Genomic DNA, 13,590 nt, shown 5'->3' on the forward strand with positions numbered 1-13,590 from the left:
TACAGAAGATTGCATAAATGCAAAATGGAGCCAATTAGTCACTAATGATTGTGCCATGGACCATGTCTGGAGCCTCTTACAAATTTGCAAAGTACATTTAAAAAATCTGTTATTAGTTGTCATGGTCCTGACCTTTATGAGCTCAGTGAACAGCAGCTGGGCTGGGTAAATATTCAGATTCAGACATATATTTACTCATGTATTCTCAGTGAAATCAGGTTCAAATAAAGCAGAGGACAGAATGAAAGATGCCATTCAAACACAGATAACACTGTCAGCATTCAGGAACAATCAGAAGTATTATTGAATAATTCAAAATGTTAAATCATCCAACAGGATGTAATATCATATAATACTCTTCTTTCAAAGCCAATGTAATTATGTTCATTCATAAGGCGCATAATGCTGCAAAGTGGTTTCTCTGTGTCCAGTATTCACAGATGTAATATCGAAGGATTGCCAGCTCTGTGAGGTGGTGCCATGTTTAATTGCTTTTAAAAGAGAAGTAGGAGTTAGTGTGAACGTTTTCATCGAAAGGCCTGATAAGGAAAAAGAAGGTAAAATGATACAAATGTGTTTTCCGACCGTTGGTTATATAATGATTTTTTTTAATATATTGTTGTGCTTTTTTCTTTTTTTTTTAAATTTCAATTTTACATTCCAGTTCATTTTTCAGCTGGATTTTAAGGAGAAGATTTAGACACGGCCACACTCCTGGTTTCAATAGGTCTCAGTAAGTTGAATTTGATCACTGTTATATGTTTGGATAGCAAGAAGAAGAGCAGCAGCAGTATGTGGTTGCATAAACAAAACACATTCAGTCTAATACGTAAAACAAAAGATTCATGAGAAGTGCATGAATAACATCAAAAGCACAATGTCTACTGATTGCTGGTTTACACTTGATGGTGTCAACATGAAAATTAGTCTGGATCGGACAATTATGTCAATTTATATATACGGACAATAACAGAGGACCAGGATTGACCTTTGAGGAACCCCATCATCAGTTTGAAGGGGATGTCAATTTAATATCAGCAACACCCTGAGTTATCAGATGCAGCAAACCAGCTTTTATCAAAATCAACAATCCCAAAACAAAATGACTTGTTAAATTAAAAAATTATGACCAACAATATTAAGAGGCTTTTGAAAATAAAAGTATGTTAGGCACTTGTTCTTTTTTTTTTTTTTTTAATTACTTCATTGTTATTTTAAAGGAGCAGTTGGTGATATGATGGTCTGACTGGTATGAAACCACCACAGATTCCAACATCTCAAAAATGATATTTGCCACTCCTCAAGGGAAGCGGATCAGGTAGAGCTCCCTCTGCTGATTTACAAGACTTTTATTGTATCACAATTCCAACTATGTGCCCCTGCAAACATAACAGGATGAGTACAGTCTTGTTCATGGAGACTTGTTGTTGTTTCATAGGTAGACTGTGTGTAAGAGGTATTTACATCACAGTTTAGAGAGGACCAGTAAAACTCAGATTTTCCCTTCTTGTCGATAATCTAACACACTGATTTCTCGGATGCCAGGACGTGAGTCAGTCAGGAGGTATAGGCCGGCCCAAGGACCTGCTTTTGGATGATGCTCTGCTGCAGTTTCAGAAAGTTCAGCAGAGAACCGAGGGCCACTGGATGTCTTAAAATGAACATGTCTTTCAGCAACGTGATTGAATAATTTAGAAAAAATAATTAAGGGCTTCAGTAACTCAAGGTTAGAGATGGAACAGGTTCTTTCAGTAGATGAGCTGAATAAATTATGCAGGACCCCCTGTTCAAGGAGGTGTTTGAAATTTCTTTGGGTAATGATTCAACCATGATATCCTCTAAGCCACGCATGCTGCTGGAGGTCTCATGCCTTCCTAACACACTTCTTCACACAAATGTGACATCTTCAAGCCTTTTGATGACACATGGTGAAATATTTTAAATTGTATCTGATAACAAAAGATGAGACAGTCACTGCCAGTGTAGTACAAAATTAGCTGAACTTTTTTCTTTTTCACCCTCTCAGGTAAATGCAGACTGACTGAGAAGAGCAACATCCCTTAATGTGCAAATTCCTTGTTGGAGTGGTAACATACAACTGGGTGATCATTTCACATTTTTAAATGAATATTGACCCAGATCGTTCAGGAAGTTCACCAACATGACTATATTCATTGATCCAGCAAAAGAAGTGAAGACCTCTTGTTCCTGGAGTGTGAGCTATGAGCCTGTTAATGAGTTGGATGATTGAATACTGGACTGGAAATGAGGCAGGGGTTGCAAATGAAGCCAAGAGGGGGTGACTGTTGGGGGGTGGGGGTGGGGTGATGGGCTAAAATATAGATTTTGTGCAGTGGAGTTTCTTGCTGACTTGGATTAAACTCTAACAATAAGTGTCTCTCCTTTCATCCTGTCTGGTGTTTTTCAATGAAAAACAAACATTCAATAATTACCAAGAGACCAGCTTCCAGACAATGCAGCCTTGGGAACAAGTATCTGACTGAAACCAATAACGGGAGACAATGAAGGCTGTCATGCACAAACAAAAAGGCCTTTTAATTGACTCGCCAGAAAAACGGCACCCGAGTCTTTTCTTCTCGGGAGAGTACACCTAGTTAAGGCTATTGATTTAAGTGGAGTAACGAAATTAGTTTCCAAAGTCATGCTACTCAGATGAATAAGCAAAACTTGGCCGACAGCTTTGACGTACAGCATCTCTCTATCTATCTATCCCTCTCCCCCTCGCTCTCTCTCCAGCTGCTGAAAGTGACAGATTAAAAGCACTGGTACAGGTTAAAGGAAAGTCAGACAGCAGATCAAGCCAGTCTCAAAAAGAAGTTTCCGCTTGCCTCTGGATGTTAAACTAAATTTCACCCCTTTTTCTAGTTGCGTCTTTAACTGTTTTCTAAATTTAAACCGCAGTCATTAGGACCCAAAACTTCCCTTGATGGAGACATCAGGATTTAAAACTTCGGTAAGGTAGGCCTGCTGGCTGGCTGTAGGCCAATGCTTCCCTCTCTCAGATTACCTACAACTTTCACTCGATCTGTCCTGATAGTGTGGCAATAAGGAAAGCCGGGGTGGACACTGTACCTTAGCAGCAAATGATGAGCTTGGCTTCTCCAAGAGGTCCCAGAGCTTCTTCCTCTTCTCGGAACAACATGTGGTTGTAAACTCCTCTCCCTCTCTCTCCCTCATGTTCTCGGCCTCTCTTTTGAGCTCCTCGTTCATCTGCTCCTTTTTCTGGTGGTATCTGGCCTGGCAGCAGGACTCCAGGTAGATCTCGTCGATGCCCCAGAAGTCCAGCTCTTGACTGAAGGAGAGGGCGCACATCTCCTCCATCATGTGCAACTTTCCGGTGCGGTAGAAGTTCAGAATGGAGGTGAAAGCGCCGGGGTGCCTGTCGAAGAAGTACTCGTTGTTAGCCAAGCTGTAGTCGTCGCATATCTCCATGATGGAGTCGTGGGTGTTGCAGTCTCTCAGCTTGCCCAGCCTTGTGCGGGGCAGCCTGTCCAGAGTCCTCCACAAGACTTCATGGAGAAGGCCCCCGACGTTGAGTCTCACCCGGCGGGAGTGGGTCTTGCTGCGGATGATGTCCATCGTATCCGGCGGCAGCGAGGTGGCCGACCGGGACCCCGCTTTGATCATCTTCACTCAAGTCACTCGGTCACTTGAAAAGACTGGAAGATACAGTCCGGTAGATTAAGAAGACATGGTCCTGTAGATGACCGCATCAGGGTCCCTCCTCGTTTCTTCCTGTGGGTGTAATAAAGAAGAAGAAGAAAAAAGAAATGTTGTAAGCGCGGTGGAGCAGCCAGTGGCGGTGTCCTACAGTAGCAATGTCAGGTGGTTTATCCACTCATCAGAGAACCAAATAGATATTTTAATCAGCTTTAACGGGCACAGCCGCTTTTCTTGCTGACAAGGGTGGCGGTGGGGTGGGGGTGGAGAGCCGGGCCAATGATAAACTGGACTCCACTTGTGAGCGCTGTCCAGTGCTGAAGCGCCTGTCTGTCACCCGCAGAGCGCCGTCTGTCGCTGTCCGCGCGCTCTCGTGCTGAAACGCCTCAGCTCGGGTGGGACAGCGACCAGTTACGAAGGACAACTGCTCTCTAGAGTTATGTTAAGACGGACTAATACTAACATGAACTTTGATTAAGAGCCCACAGCACATCGCATCCTCCCAACACCAGGCTGCCCTGACAAGTCGAATGAGGCGTCGTGTTCGCAACTGTTATAGTGATACATAAAGTTCATTTGATCCGAGGCAAACATTACTAGGCTCTTCTGCGCATATCTTAATTATGCAACACAGCTGCACTTTGGAGACATGTACATGAGCTGGCAGTCTAACCACTGAATAGTGTAATGATGCTGCAGCAAATAGCGGCGGGACATAAAATATCAAAGTGAAACCAAGTGGGCTATAAAACCTTCCTGCCTGTAAAAATAAAAAAGCTGGAGCCAAAAATAAGTTCAAGCACAGTAAAGGAAATTTACATACGTATCTTCCTTATATCCCGATTCACCTCAAGGACGGACAGCAGCAACATTTCAAGAGTATAAGCGTTAAAACTTCTGATGTCCGTCCAGGGCTTCGGCGCTCCGCTGGCAGCTGATGGAGGCATCATGAGCTACGTAGCGACATGTTGACAAATGTAACAGTTGTACACAGACCATCAGCACGTCCGGTCTGCCCTGTCTAGCCCCCCTGAGTAGGAAGAGACTCCTGAGAGTCGCCGGGAGTACTGGATGCGTCCTCTAGTCTACCTGCTCAGACTGTGAGTGCGCGTCTGTGGCTGTGATAGAGATCCTGCAGGGGCTGATTTCACTCAGGCTCCTCCAGCGGCTGCAGCCTGTGCGAGTTTAACCCTCACAGAGCCAGCGAAGTGCATCTACACTGAGTCTGGCTTTGTGTGGCAGCCTTACAGGCCAGCAAAGGAGGTTATAGGAATTTACTGCAACTATGAAGATAAAGTATCAAATTTAAAGGAAGACCACTTCATAGAGCATATATCTCTATGGGATAGGAGACGAAAAAATAAGACAAACAAACAAAAAAACTACCACAGATTCAGTGTACTGTTAAGCATAATGTAAGGCCTCATAGGAATATTTTAGGGGTCCTTTCCCTGGATGGTAGCCTGTGAATGCTTACTCAGCTGAAAAATGGTGAAACATGTCTGATATAAGTATGTGAAACAGTATAAATCACTGGAAATGTCACTCAGTAATCCACACGCAAAGGGACTCGAGCACTTAGGACACAATTAAACTGAAGCCAAATTTATTGGAGCTGAGGGCTAATTTTGTCCATGACGGTGCCCTAACTTTGTATGCATCGTCTTATCAAAGCATCATGGCTTAAACATGATGTGAACTGACAGGTGTGCCAACATGTGAGTAGAAGTAAGAGCACGTTCTGTTGTTCCCTCACAAACCTGCACTAATCTGTGGTCTACGGTGGATCTGCACCTGCTAGCAAGTGATCAGTCACTTTCCAAACGACATGTAAATCCAAACTTTCCACTCAGCTTCACTCTGCAAACAGCAGGGATGTGTTAGTGTGACAGATGTGTGGCCGGCTCTGTTTACGGTACAGACAGTCCCCTCATTATGCTCGTGCTCTCGATCTAACATACAGAAGCAAATGCTCCAAAGCTTAACTAACAGCTCCTTAAAGTGACACATTGTGAACACTCGTCAAAATGAAACATATGATTTTACTTTTACTCAAAGTAATAATGTGCAGGAACTTATGTGACTGTAATTAATTTGAACCATTGAATCATTTTACACAAAAACTCAAAGAAATTTGACAACACAGGATAATACACAAAGCATTATTTACATTTATTGATAAATAATAAAATAATTCTATACTGTATGACATAAATATACACCATAAATATAAAATACAAAAGTACAAAGGGCATATTGACACTATAAACACTATGCATGTGTTGAAATGTGCTAAACAATGTGTTTTGCTCATCTAGAGTGTATTCCTGGGTCTATGTCGGACAAGCAAGTCCCCCTCTGGTTGTAGCATTCCAAATCCATAACGACTGGCATTTACCTCTGGCATCTGAGCATTTGGGTCACACAACTCCAAATCATAGTTAGTCAACACCGTGTAAACAAACCTGCAGAGCAAACACACATAAAAACATGGCATTAGAACATTCAAGCAGAGCTTAGAGGTAACAAACAACTGTTTTCAGGTCTGAACCAATGGTAAAGTTTGATGGTGGGGTGATTCTGGGACACTCACTGTCTGATGGTATTGATGGCAAACTGCTTTCCCACACAGCCATTGGTCCCTGCGCCCCATGGCATGGTGTAATATTTCAGCCGCCTCCCTCCTTTATAAAAATCCCTCTTCACAAATCCATCTTCATTCAGGAAGCGATCGTACTTGTATTTCTGGAGAAGAATTTTTTTTTAAGAGCAGACATTAGATGCTAGTAATTAGAAAGGACAGATCTATTTCTCAAAGTGAGCTTGATGATACAGTTTAACGTCTGTTAGTCTAATTTATGCTGGACAGAGTTATTCTAATGCAGCCTAACTGCCGTGTCCTTCCCACGCTGTGTTTCTGTTCCCGTGCTAAGCTAATCCCTCAATGGTCCACAGCTCTGGGTTTGACCTCTCACTGGGTAGTACAGGGTCAGCTTTGTGTAGGCGTTGATTCCACCTTACATAAACAACTACACTAATTACACTTAAGTCTGCCTCCAACTCCTCCCCAGGACAATTACTACTGTTCCTGTTGGCAGCACAGGCACGTTTTGATAGAGCGAAGAGGTTCGATACAGCAAGACAGTTGCTTTAAAAAGATGGAACAACAAACCTGTGGCTCTTGATAAATCTCTGGGTCCATCTGAGGGCTGTTGAAGGGGAACAAACACACCCTGTCTCCTTTCCTTAGCAGGTACTCTTGGCCATCAGCCATGTGGAGGATCTTATCCTGCACTACCTCTCTGGTGATGAAGGGGGCAGCGGTGAGTCTCAGTGTCTCTTCCAAGGCACTGTCTGCGAAGGGGCAGAAAGAAATGTTGAAAGAAGAGCAAAAGAGCGACAGCATATATACAGTGATAATGTCTATTATTCCAGATTTAATTCTACAGTATATGTTGCACTCTGGAAAAACTGATAAATATCTTCCTGTTTACACAAGCTGGAATCAAGCACTCACCAAACACTGGGGTGTTCACAGGTCTGTCTAGCAGAGAGGTCTCTGAGGTTTCCATCTCCCTCTTCACCGCTGTCAGAGCCTCAGGATTTGTCAACAAGTAGCCCAGCAACCAAAATGCAGCAGGACCGACATTACCCTGGAAAAAAAACAAAACTCACATGATGACAATGATAAGGCTGTCTCTCTCTCTAAGGCTGTCTCTGGTGTTGCACAGAGCTGACACAGATGGTTATGAGGCAATAGCGAACATCACATGACACCCATACTACTTATGTTTATTTGGCATTAGAGTCACACAAAGCACACATTTCAATTAAAGTAAAGGTCAATTAAATAAAAAAGCCTCACGCCGAGATTAAAAAAGAACGGCTTCCTTTCATGTGTCTGGGATGACAGGAGCCATGCTCTGGATTGTGTCACTACTGGCAAAGCGCGCCACGGTAATGGTTTACTTAAAAAGGAAAGCCATTGGAAACCTGAGGTCCCCTGCCATCTGCCTGCATCCAAGGGCAGGACATTGAAGCTATTTAGTTTAACGGCAAACTGTAATGTTGTCTGCCAGGAGCACACACATAAAATAGTGAGCACCGCTGAAACATAACATTGTGAATAAATGACCAAAAAATGGCCTCTGAAGTCATCGTAAATAAACAATAAAGTGTAATTAATGCTTACTTGACAACACATAAACACTGCTGATAGGGTTAGGCTTAGATGACATTATCCAAACTGTGTGTATCACAGACATGAGAGGGGGAAACCTTTCTTAGATAGAGAAATATTGGAAAATACTGGTATTGACTGTGATTACAATACTGTTTGGCATTAACTAATAATCTGCACGTACATAATGAAAATAAGTCCATTTCTCACACTAAAATGTGACTCAGACACAACTGACAAAGTTATGACTCAAAACTTGAAATCGAATGGAAATACACCACAGTGACAAGTGCAAAAAAAAAAGAAAAAAAAAAGATGAGTAAGCAGCCTGTAGCGTAATGCAAATGCTGAAGTAAATATCTGATTAACGCATTTGATGCAATAAACCCCTCAGCAGGACTGTAGGCAAGAGTGTATGAGTCAATACCAAGTCAAGTAATATGTGATTAAGTAACCAAGACCAGGTCAAATCCCATTCAAGACCAAAACCAGTACAACCACTCACCTACTTTCAGTGTTTTCAAACAAAGATTGTTTCAACTGTGTGTGGTTGTCACAGGGAATACTATCAATGAAGTAGCAATTTCTTTTATTTTGGTGCAACAAACAGTCAATCAGACCTCTTTGATGTAAAGAATTTTGAGCTGCATTTCTTGTATGAAGAGTGCAATACAAATAAAGTTTATTACTATTATCATTATTATTATTCAAATGTAGCCAGTGGTCAACTACAATCCTCTATTTTATATTCCTGAAGCCCTTTCATGGCTCTCCCAATCTCAGACAGAGTAGCTGCTGAGACAGCAGAGGTGAACAGCACACTCATGTGCCAAAGAGGAGTACTGCTGCTGCTGCTGCTGCTGCTGCTGCTGCTGCTGCTGCTGATACCACACTTCTACATCTCTATCTCGGGTCCCTTTGACTTCAAGTCTACTTGGAGGGGCGTGGGACTGAAACCACCTCACAGAGACTCAGTGGGATCAAGTTCATCTGACAGAACAGGCAACTTGCCTAATCTTTGGAGATGATCAGCAACTGACATTCTTGTCTTACGCTCACAGAATGCCTCTCCGCTCCTGACATCTGACTCACCTGTGAGGCCCAGAGTTGCATCAGCACAGCCTTCCTCTGCGTCTCCTCGTCGACCCCCTCCTCCTGCAGCAGCTGCCTGTAGCCGTGAAGCCAAGGGCTCGACCCCGAGTCCTCAGTCAGACCGGCCGAAGCCAAAAGCTCCCACAGTCTCTGCCGAACACTCTGGGCTGTCCTCCTCTCCTCTGTCAGATAAACATCACAAAGGAAGGGAGCGAGTGAGTCACAGACAAAATGTAAACAGCTGACCTCAATCTGAATGTGAACTGAATTAAATGCCAGATACAAATATTATTGTGCACGAGAGGTGGGAGAGGAACATTTATTCAGGTATGACAGGCACAATTGGCAGAGGTGCACAATAATATTACAATTGGCCGACTTCCCTGTGTGGAAAGGTGGAATAAGAGCAATTATAAACAATGATACAGTGCACAAAGAAAGACAAGCCCTGGGGAAATAAGGTAGACTTTATCTAGTGACAGTGAAGTCAGCTACCTGTGCTAGTGAGATCATAGTCTGCAGAAGACTGTGATGATGAAGTGTGAATCGTGAACGTCAACTGGAGAAGGCTCCTAGACGCTATGTAAGCAACTGAGTAAGTGGAAGTCGCCATGGCAACCCCAAAACAAATCTGAAGGAACACGCATCGATGATGTCAAAGCACATTAGCTGAGACACAGTGACAATGTAAACAGCGAAGACACCTTCGCATGACTCATGGCTAGTGATGTCAGAGATGCACAGCTGATATACATCGAAACTGCTGTAAATCACTCGTCTTATCGCGGTGATTTCAGGATCTCTGAAACCAGAGAGGTAGTGCAGGATAAGATCTCTGAAAAGAAACTGAAGCTGGTGTCATTACCTGGCTTTAGGGTGCCTCTTGCCATTTTGGTCAGGAGATCGTCAAACTTCTTGTACTCCTCATAGACGCTTGAAGGATCAGTTCTGTTGTTGTTCTGCTCTCCGCCAAACAGCGTCAGGTAGCCCACCCTGCAGAGAAAGGAAAAATAGAACGTGTGGGAATGCGCGGGACTTTTTTAGTCAATAAATCTGCAGATGGAACGATAACAAGCCTTTGAGTGACCCTTGGAGTTTTTCCACCGGGCCACACATGAACCATGTCACCTCGTCGCAGTAAACATTATGTACTTTTTCACATTCCAAACAGCTTCTGGACAAGGTCTGATGATTTATGTCATGAAAGACAGCTACAGCTCACATCCGCTCTGCCACATACGTTCAAACTGGAAATGTGACTTCCAACATTTGTGTGAAAGAGCGCAGCCATCATACATTTTTTGTGCTGTGTTTACAAGAAGAAAACCACAGGACTGCCTCCAGGGTAAACTGTTTAACTGAAGGCTTTTAAGCAGAATGCATGCTTCTTCTGAAGTAGTGAAGAGCGTGCGTGTGTGTGTGGGGGGGTGGGGGGTGGGGGGGGAGGCTTTCTTACTTGAAGAGTAAACTGTAAGAAAGGTTGAAAAGTCCCTCTTCTTTCCAGTCTTTCTGGTTCTGAGGCATCTCAGCTTTCAGCAGGGCCTGCAGGTGTCGGCTCGTGGTGCTGTTAAGGGCGTTCAAATTCATTCCCATGAAGTGTCTGCAGGCACAAAAGGTTACGGCAGACAAGGGAGGAAAAGGTTAACTGCTGTGCCATTGAATGGACTCCTGTAAATCATGTCACACTCAGTGCTGGTGTTGTGAAAACAGTGCAATTACTCAGTGACACACATTATTAAAGTCATCTGTTGACTTAGTGGCCCTCCCTATTTTCCCTGAGGTAATATAACTGAGGTTTTATATTCAACAAATTTGAGAAGGTAAAGCTGCATGCTCCTATAAATCAGATGCAACTAGAAGAAGGCAGCATGCACAAACATTGATCCTTCAGACCATTGTCTCTTAAAGATTGCATCGAGTGGTTCCCCTCCTTTCTTGGATGTTTGCCTGTGAGCCTACAATCTCAGGACAGCAGGTATGTTTTCTTTCACTTCTACACAACAAACAAAAACTGTGCAAATGACAATGGAGCAATAACAAAACAAGAAGCCTTAAAAATAGATTTCCAAAAACAGGAAGAGTGTTCTGCAGAAATATCCGCGATGAGACGATGTTCATGAGACTCGATGGATTTCCATAAACAAATTTCACTTCTACATTCACATGAAATGAAAATGAAACAGAAGGTAGATAGATAGAAGGTAATTAAGTCCGTACTTTTTCATCATTGCTTTTGCTTTCGCTGGCTGGTGGTGCGGCAGCCGCAGGTTGAAGATCCTCTCCATGAGCACCTGCGCATAGCGAGTGAAGTCCAGGGAGTCCGAGTCATTGATGACTGTGTCGTATGAGTGTGGATCCAGCAGCACCGTCACATAACGGCCAGCAGCACGCACCTGGACAGCATCAGGGACAAGTGAAAATGTGTGAGATACACAGGTACAATGCAGTACAGTATTTTTGCATGCATTCATCTGATAGACTGTTTCATAAAATGCAGTCAACGCAGTAACGAGTATTAACTGTGCAAAATATCTTCACAAAACTTGCATCTGAACTATTTTGCAGTTTTAAAACAAATCAAATTCACCTCGGTTCATTAGATTTCTACTGAAGTCCAGTTTTCGTTCGATCTTCTGTAAAACACAGGACCGCATTCCTGTAAAATGACTTCTTAGTCCCACTAAAAAAATCGGAAACTTTGTATTTTGTTTCAGGATACCTGCCAATCGCAGCGTGTCCTGGTGTAAATTCATGTTGCATGAATATGAACACATTCTTAAATCTCTACAAATGTGATTTCAAATTCACAGCCTCCATCATACTGAACAAACAGGACTTCTCTTTTCTCCTGTCGCAATCGCTTGAAGTTCAGCATGAGAACTGACTGCCAAGCATTCAGTATCATCTATTGTCAAACTGCATTGCATAATAAAGTTCATTCTTGGCTTTGGAAACTGCAGTTGACAAAACAGTCTCACCTTACGGTCCATTTAGTCAATGCTCTACAGCTTTTGACTCCATGTTATCACATTATCTTCCTCAGTCAGCAGATGGAGTTTCCCAGCTACTAAAGAATTGGACTTCTTTCCTCAGCAAGACTTTGAAGTGGAACATTTACACTAGAAGTCCGTAAATGTGCAATGTACATTTAAGTATCCACAGATGTGAGATTCTTGTATCATCGTCTATAAGTTTCTTCTACTCACTGTGAAAATGTCGCCGTGTTTCAGCTTCATTCGATTCAAGAACTTGGAAGCATCTTTTCCAAATTCAAGTGCATGGCCTAACCACGGGATCACACCTTTGTCCAGAGGGGGATCACTCTTAGATCTACAGACAAAAATACAAATTTTAAAATACAGATTTTTTTCTGTCTGTCTGGCACTTTATTCTACTGACATGACATTTGGTCGTCCATCGTGTATCAGTGTGCACAGTGCAGTCTGTTTCTGTGTTTAACCTTTTAAAAGATTATGGTAGTAGAGGTAAAGGTCAAGAGAACAATAACAGGGATTAGTCACAGAAATTATCATTACATCACAGATTTTTTTTTGTGTCATTTCTAATTGCCTGAAAGGAAAACAGAAGAAAAATTCCAAGGACATTTCTAAATTTAACTGTAGTAGTTTAACAACATTCCTCAGACTGCAGAGAGAACAACGCAGTAAAACTAACAAAATAAATGGGTTTGCTTACAGCGATAAAAACGCGTTGCGACTCCTTTATTATTATTATCACCACCACAATTGTTATTATTGAGTGATGCTGCAATAAAATCAGTGTTAAATCAGTGTTTTCTTAGAATATTAATATCTATGTAAAACAATACGAACGAGCCGCAGAGTAACTTACCTCGATCTGTGTGTGAGAAGAAAATAAAGCAGGACAGCTTGGACGAGCAGAAAAACGGTCCAGATCATCTCGTGTTTACTTCTACGCTTCGAAGGATCAATGGAGTAAACTCAGTCCGCACGTGGCTTTTTATGGCCGAACCCTCCTTACGTCACGTGACTGACAGGCGCTCCTGTTTAAGATACAAGTTAAAAATAGGATAATTCTCCCGACTATCAATACCCGAAATAAATCCGCATCAAATTAACCAGAGAATTTCCAGTGTATGCCTTTTTTTGTTTCCTGATCATTTTTCTTTTTGTTATGGTTTTCTGCTGTATTTTTCCGCTTTGGGAAAACCCCCTCGATGATTGAAGACATGACTTTACTGAAAGGCAGAGGGAAGTGTAATCCTCCCTGCCAATGTTCACGCACACCGGAGTGTGTTACCGTCACTCACTGAGTCACACACACACACACACACACACACACACACACAGACACAATATTGCTGAGGAGCTGATCTTCGTCTCATGGGTCCCACCTGTTGTGTGCTCAGGACAGCACGTCCAAAATGATGTAAAAAGCGCAGCTCCTGTCGCGGGGTGTTGGCCCGCAGGTTCGCATCAAACAAAGGAAGGGAGAGCACGCGCTCATACTTTCTTGTCATATCAAAACATTTTCCTGCGTATGCATGAAAACATGTCTGAAGCACAGCCGCCCTTTCCACTCAGGTTAGTCTCTCTGCTGTGAATTAGTCACTGATTAACAGTCTGTTTTAATATTGGACGCATATAAAATATTAT

The 13,590-nt window shown here is 42.7% G+C and overlaps 2 protein-coding genes across 2 annotated transcripts in view; both read right to left on the reverse strand.

Moving 5' to 3' along the window:
• The window catches only part of LOC139329363 (potassium voltage-gated channel subfamily B member 1-like), a 36,380-nt gene extending 32,617 nt beyond the window's left edge, over positions 1-3,763 (reverse strand). Inside the window, exon 1 of the mRNA XM_070959653.1 lies at positions 3,094-3,763. Coding sequence (XP_070815754.1) covers positions 3,094-3,648 — 555 coding nt within the window. The 5' untranslated portion in view covers positions 3,649-3,763. The remainder of the gene's footprint in view (positions 1-3,093) is intronic.
• Positions 3,764-5,831: 2,068 nt separating this feature from the next.
• LOC139328717 (prostacyclin synthase-like) lies at positions 5,832-12,900 on the reverse strand. Its single transcript, XM_070958680.1, has 10 exons — positions 12,806-12,900; positions 12,160-12,283; positions 11,171-11,346; positions 10,410-10,553; positions 9,819-9,946; positions 8,954-9,135; positions 7,199-7,334; positions 6,854-7,035; positions 6,275-6,426; positions 5,832-6,146 (listed from the first exon to the last, which is right to left on the reverse strand). The coding sequence occupies exons 1-10, from the start codon at positions 12,871-12,873 to the stop codon at positions 5,996-5,998; spliced, it is 1,443 nt and encodes a 480-aa protein (XP_070814781.1). The 5' UTR covers positions 12,874-12,900; the 3' UTR covers positions 5,832-5,995.
• Positions 12,901-13,590: the final 690 nt, after the last annotated feature.

Source organism: Chaetodon trifascialis, chromosome 3 (genome assembly GCF_039877785.1).
Source record: "Chaetodon trifascialis isolate fChaTrf1 chromosome 3, fChaTrf1.hap1, whole genome shotgun sequence".
In the NCBI taxonomy this organism is placed as follows: Eukaryota; Metazoa; Chordata; class Actinopteri; order Chaetodontiformes; family Chaetodontidae; genus Chaetodon; species Chaetodon trifascialis.

Excerpts from the sequence above, each read along its gene's own strand:
- LOC139328717 (XM_070958680.1), bottom strand. The coding sequence starts at position 12,873 with ATGATCTGGACCGTTTTTCTGCTCGTCCAAGCTGTCCTGCTTTATTTT. Across the intron at positions 11,347-12,159 it reads AACACGGCGACATTTTCACA|GTGCGTGCTGCTGGCCGTTA; the intron begins GTGAGTAGAAGA and ends GATGCTGTCCAG. Across the intron at positions 6,147-6,274 it reads GCCATCAATACCATCAGACA|GTTTGTTTACACGGTGTTGA; the intron begins GTGAGTGTCCCA and ends TTTGCTCTGCAG.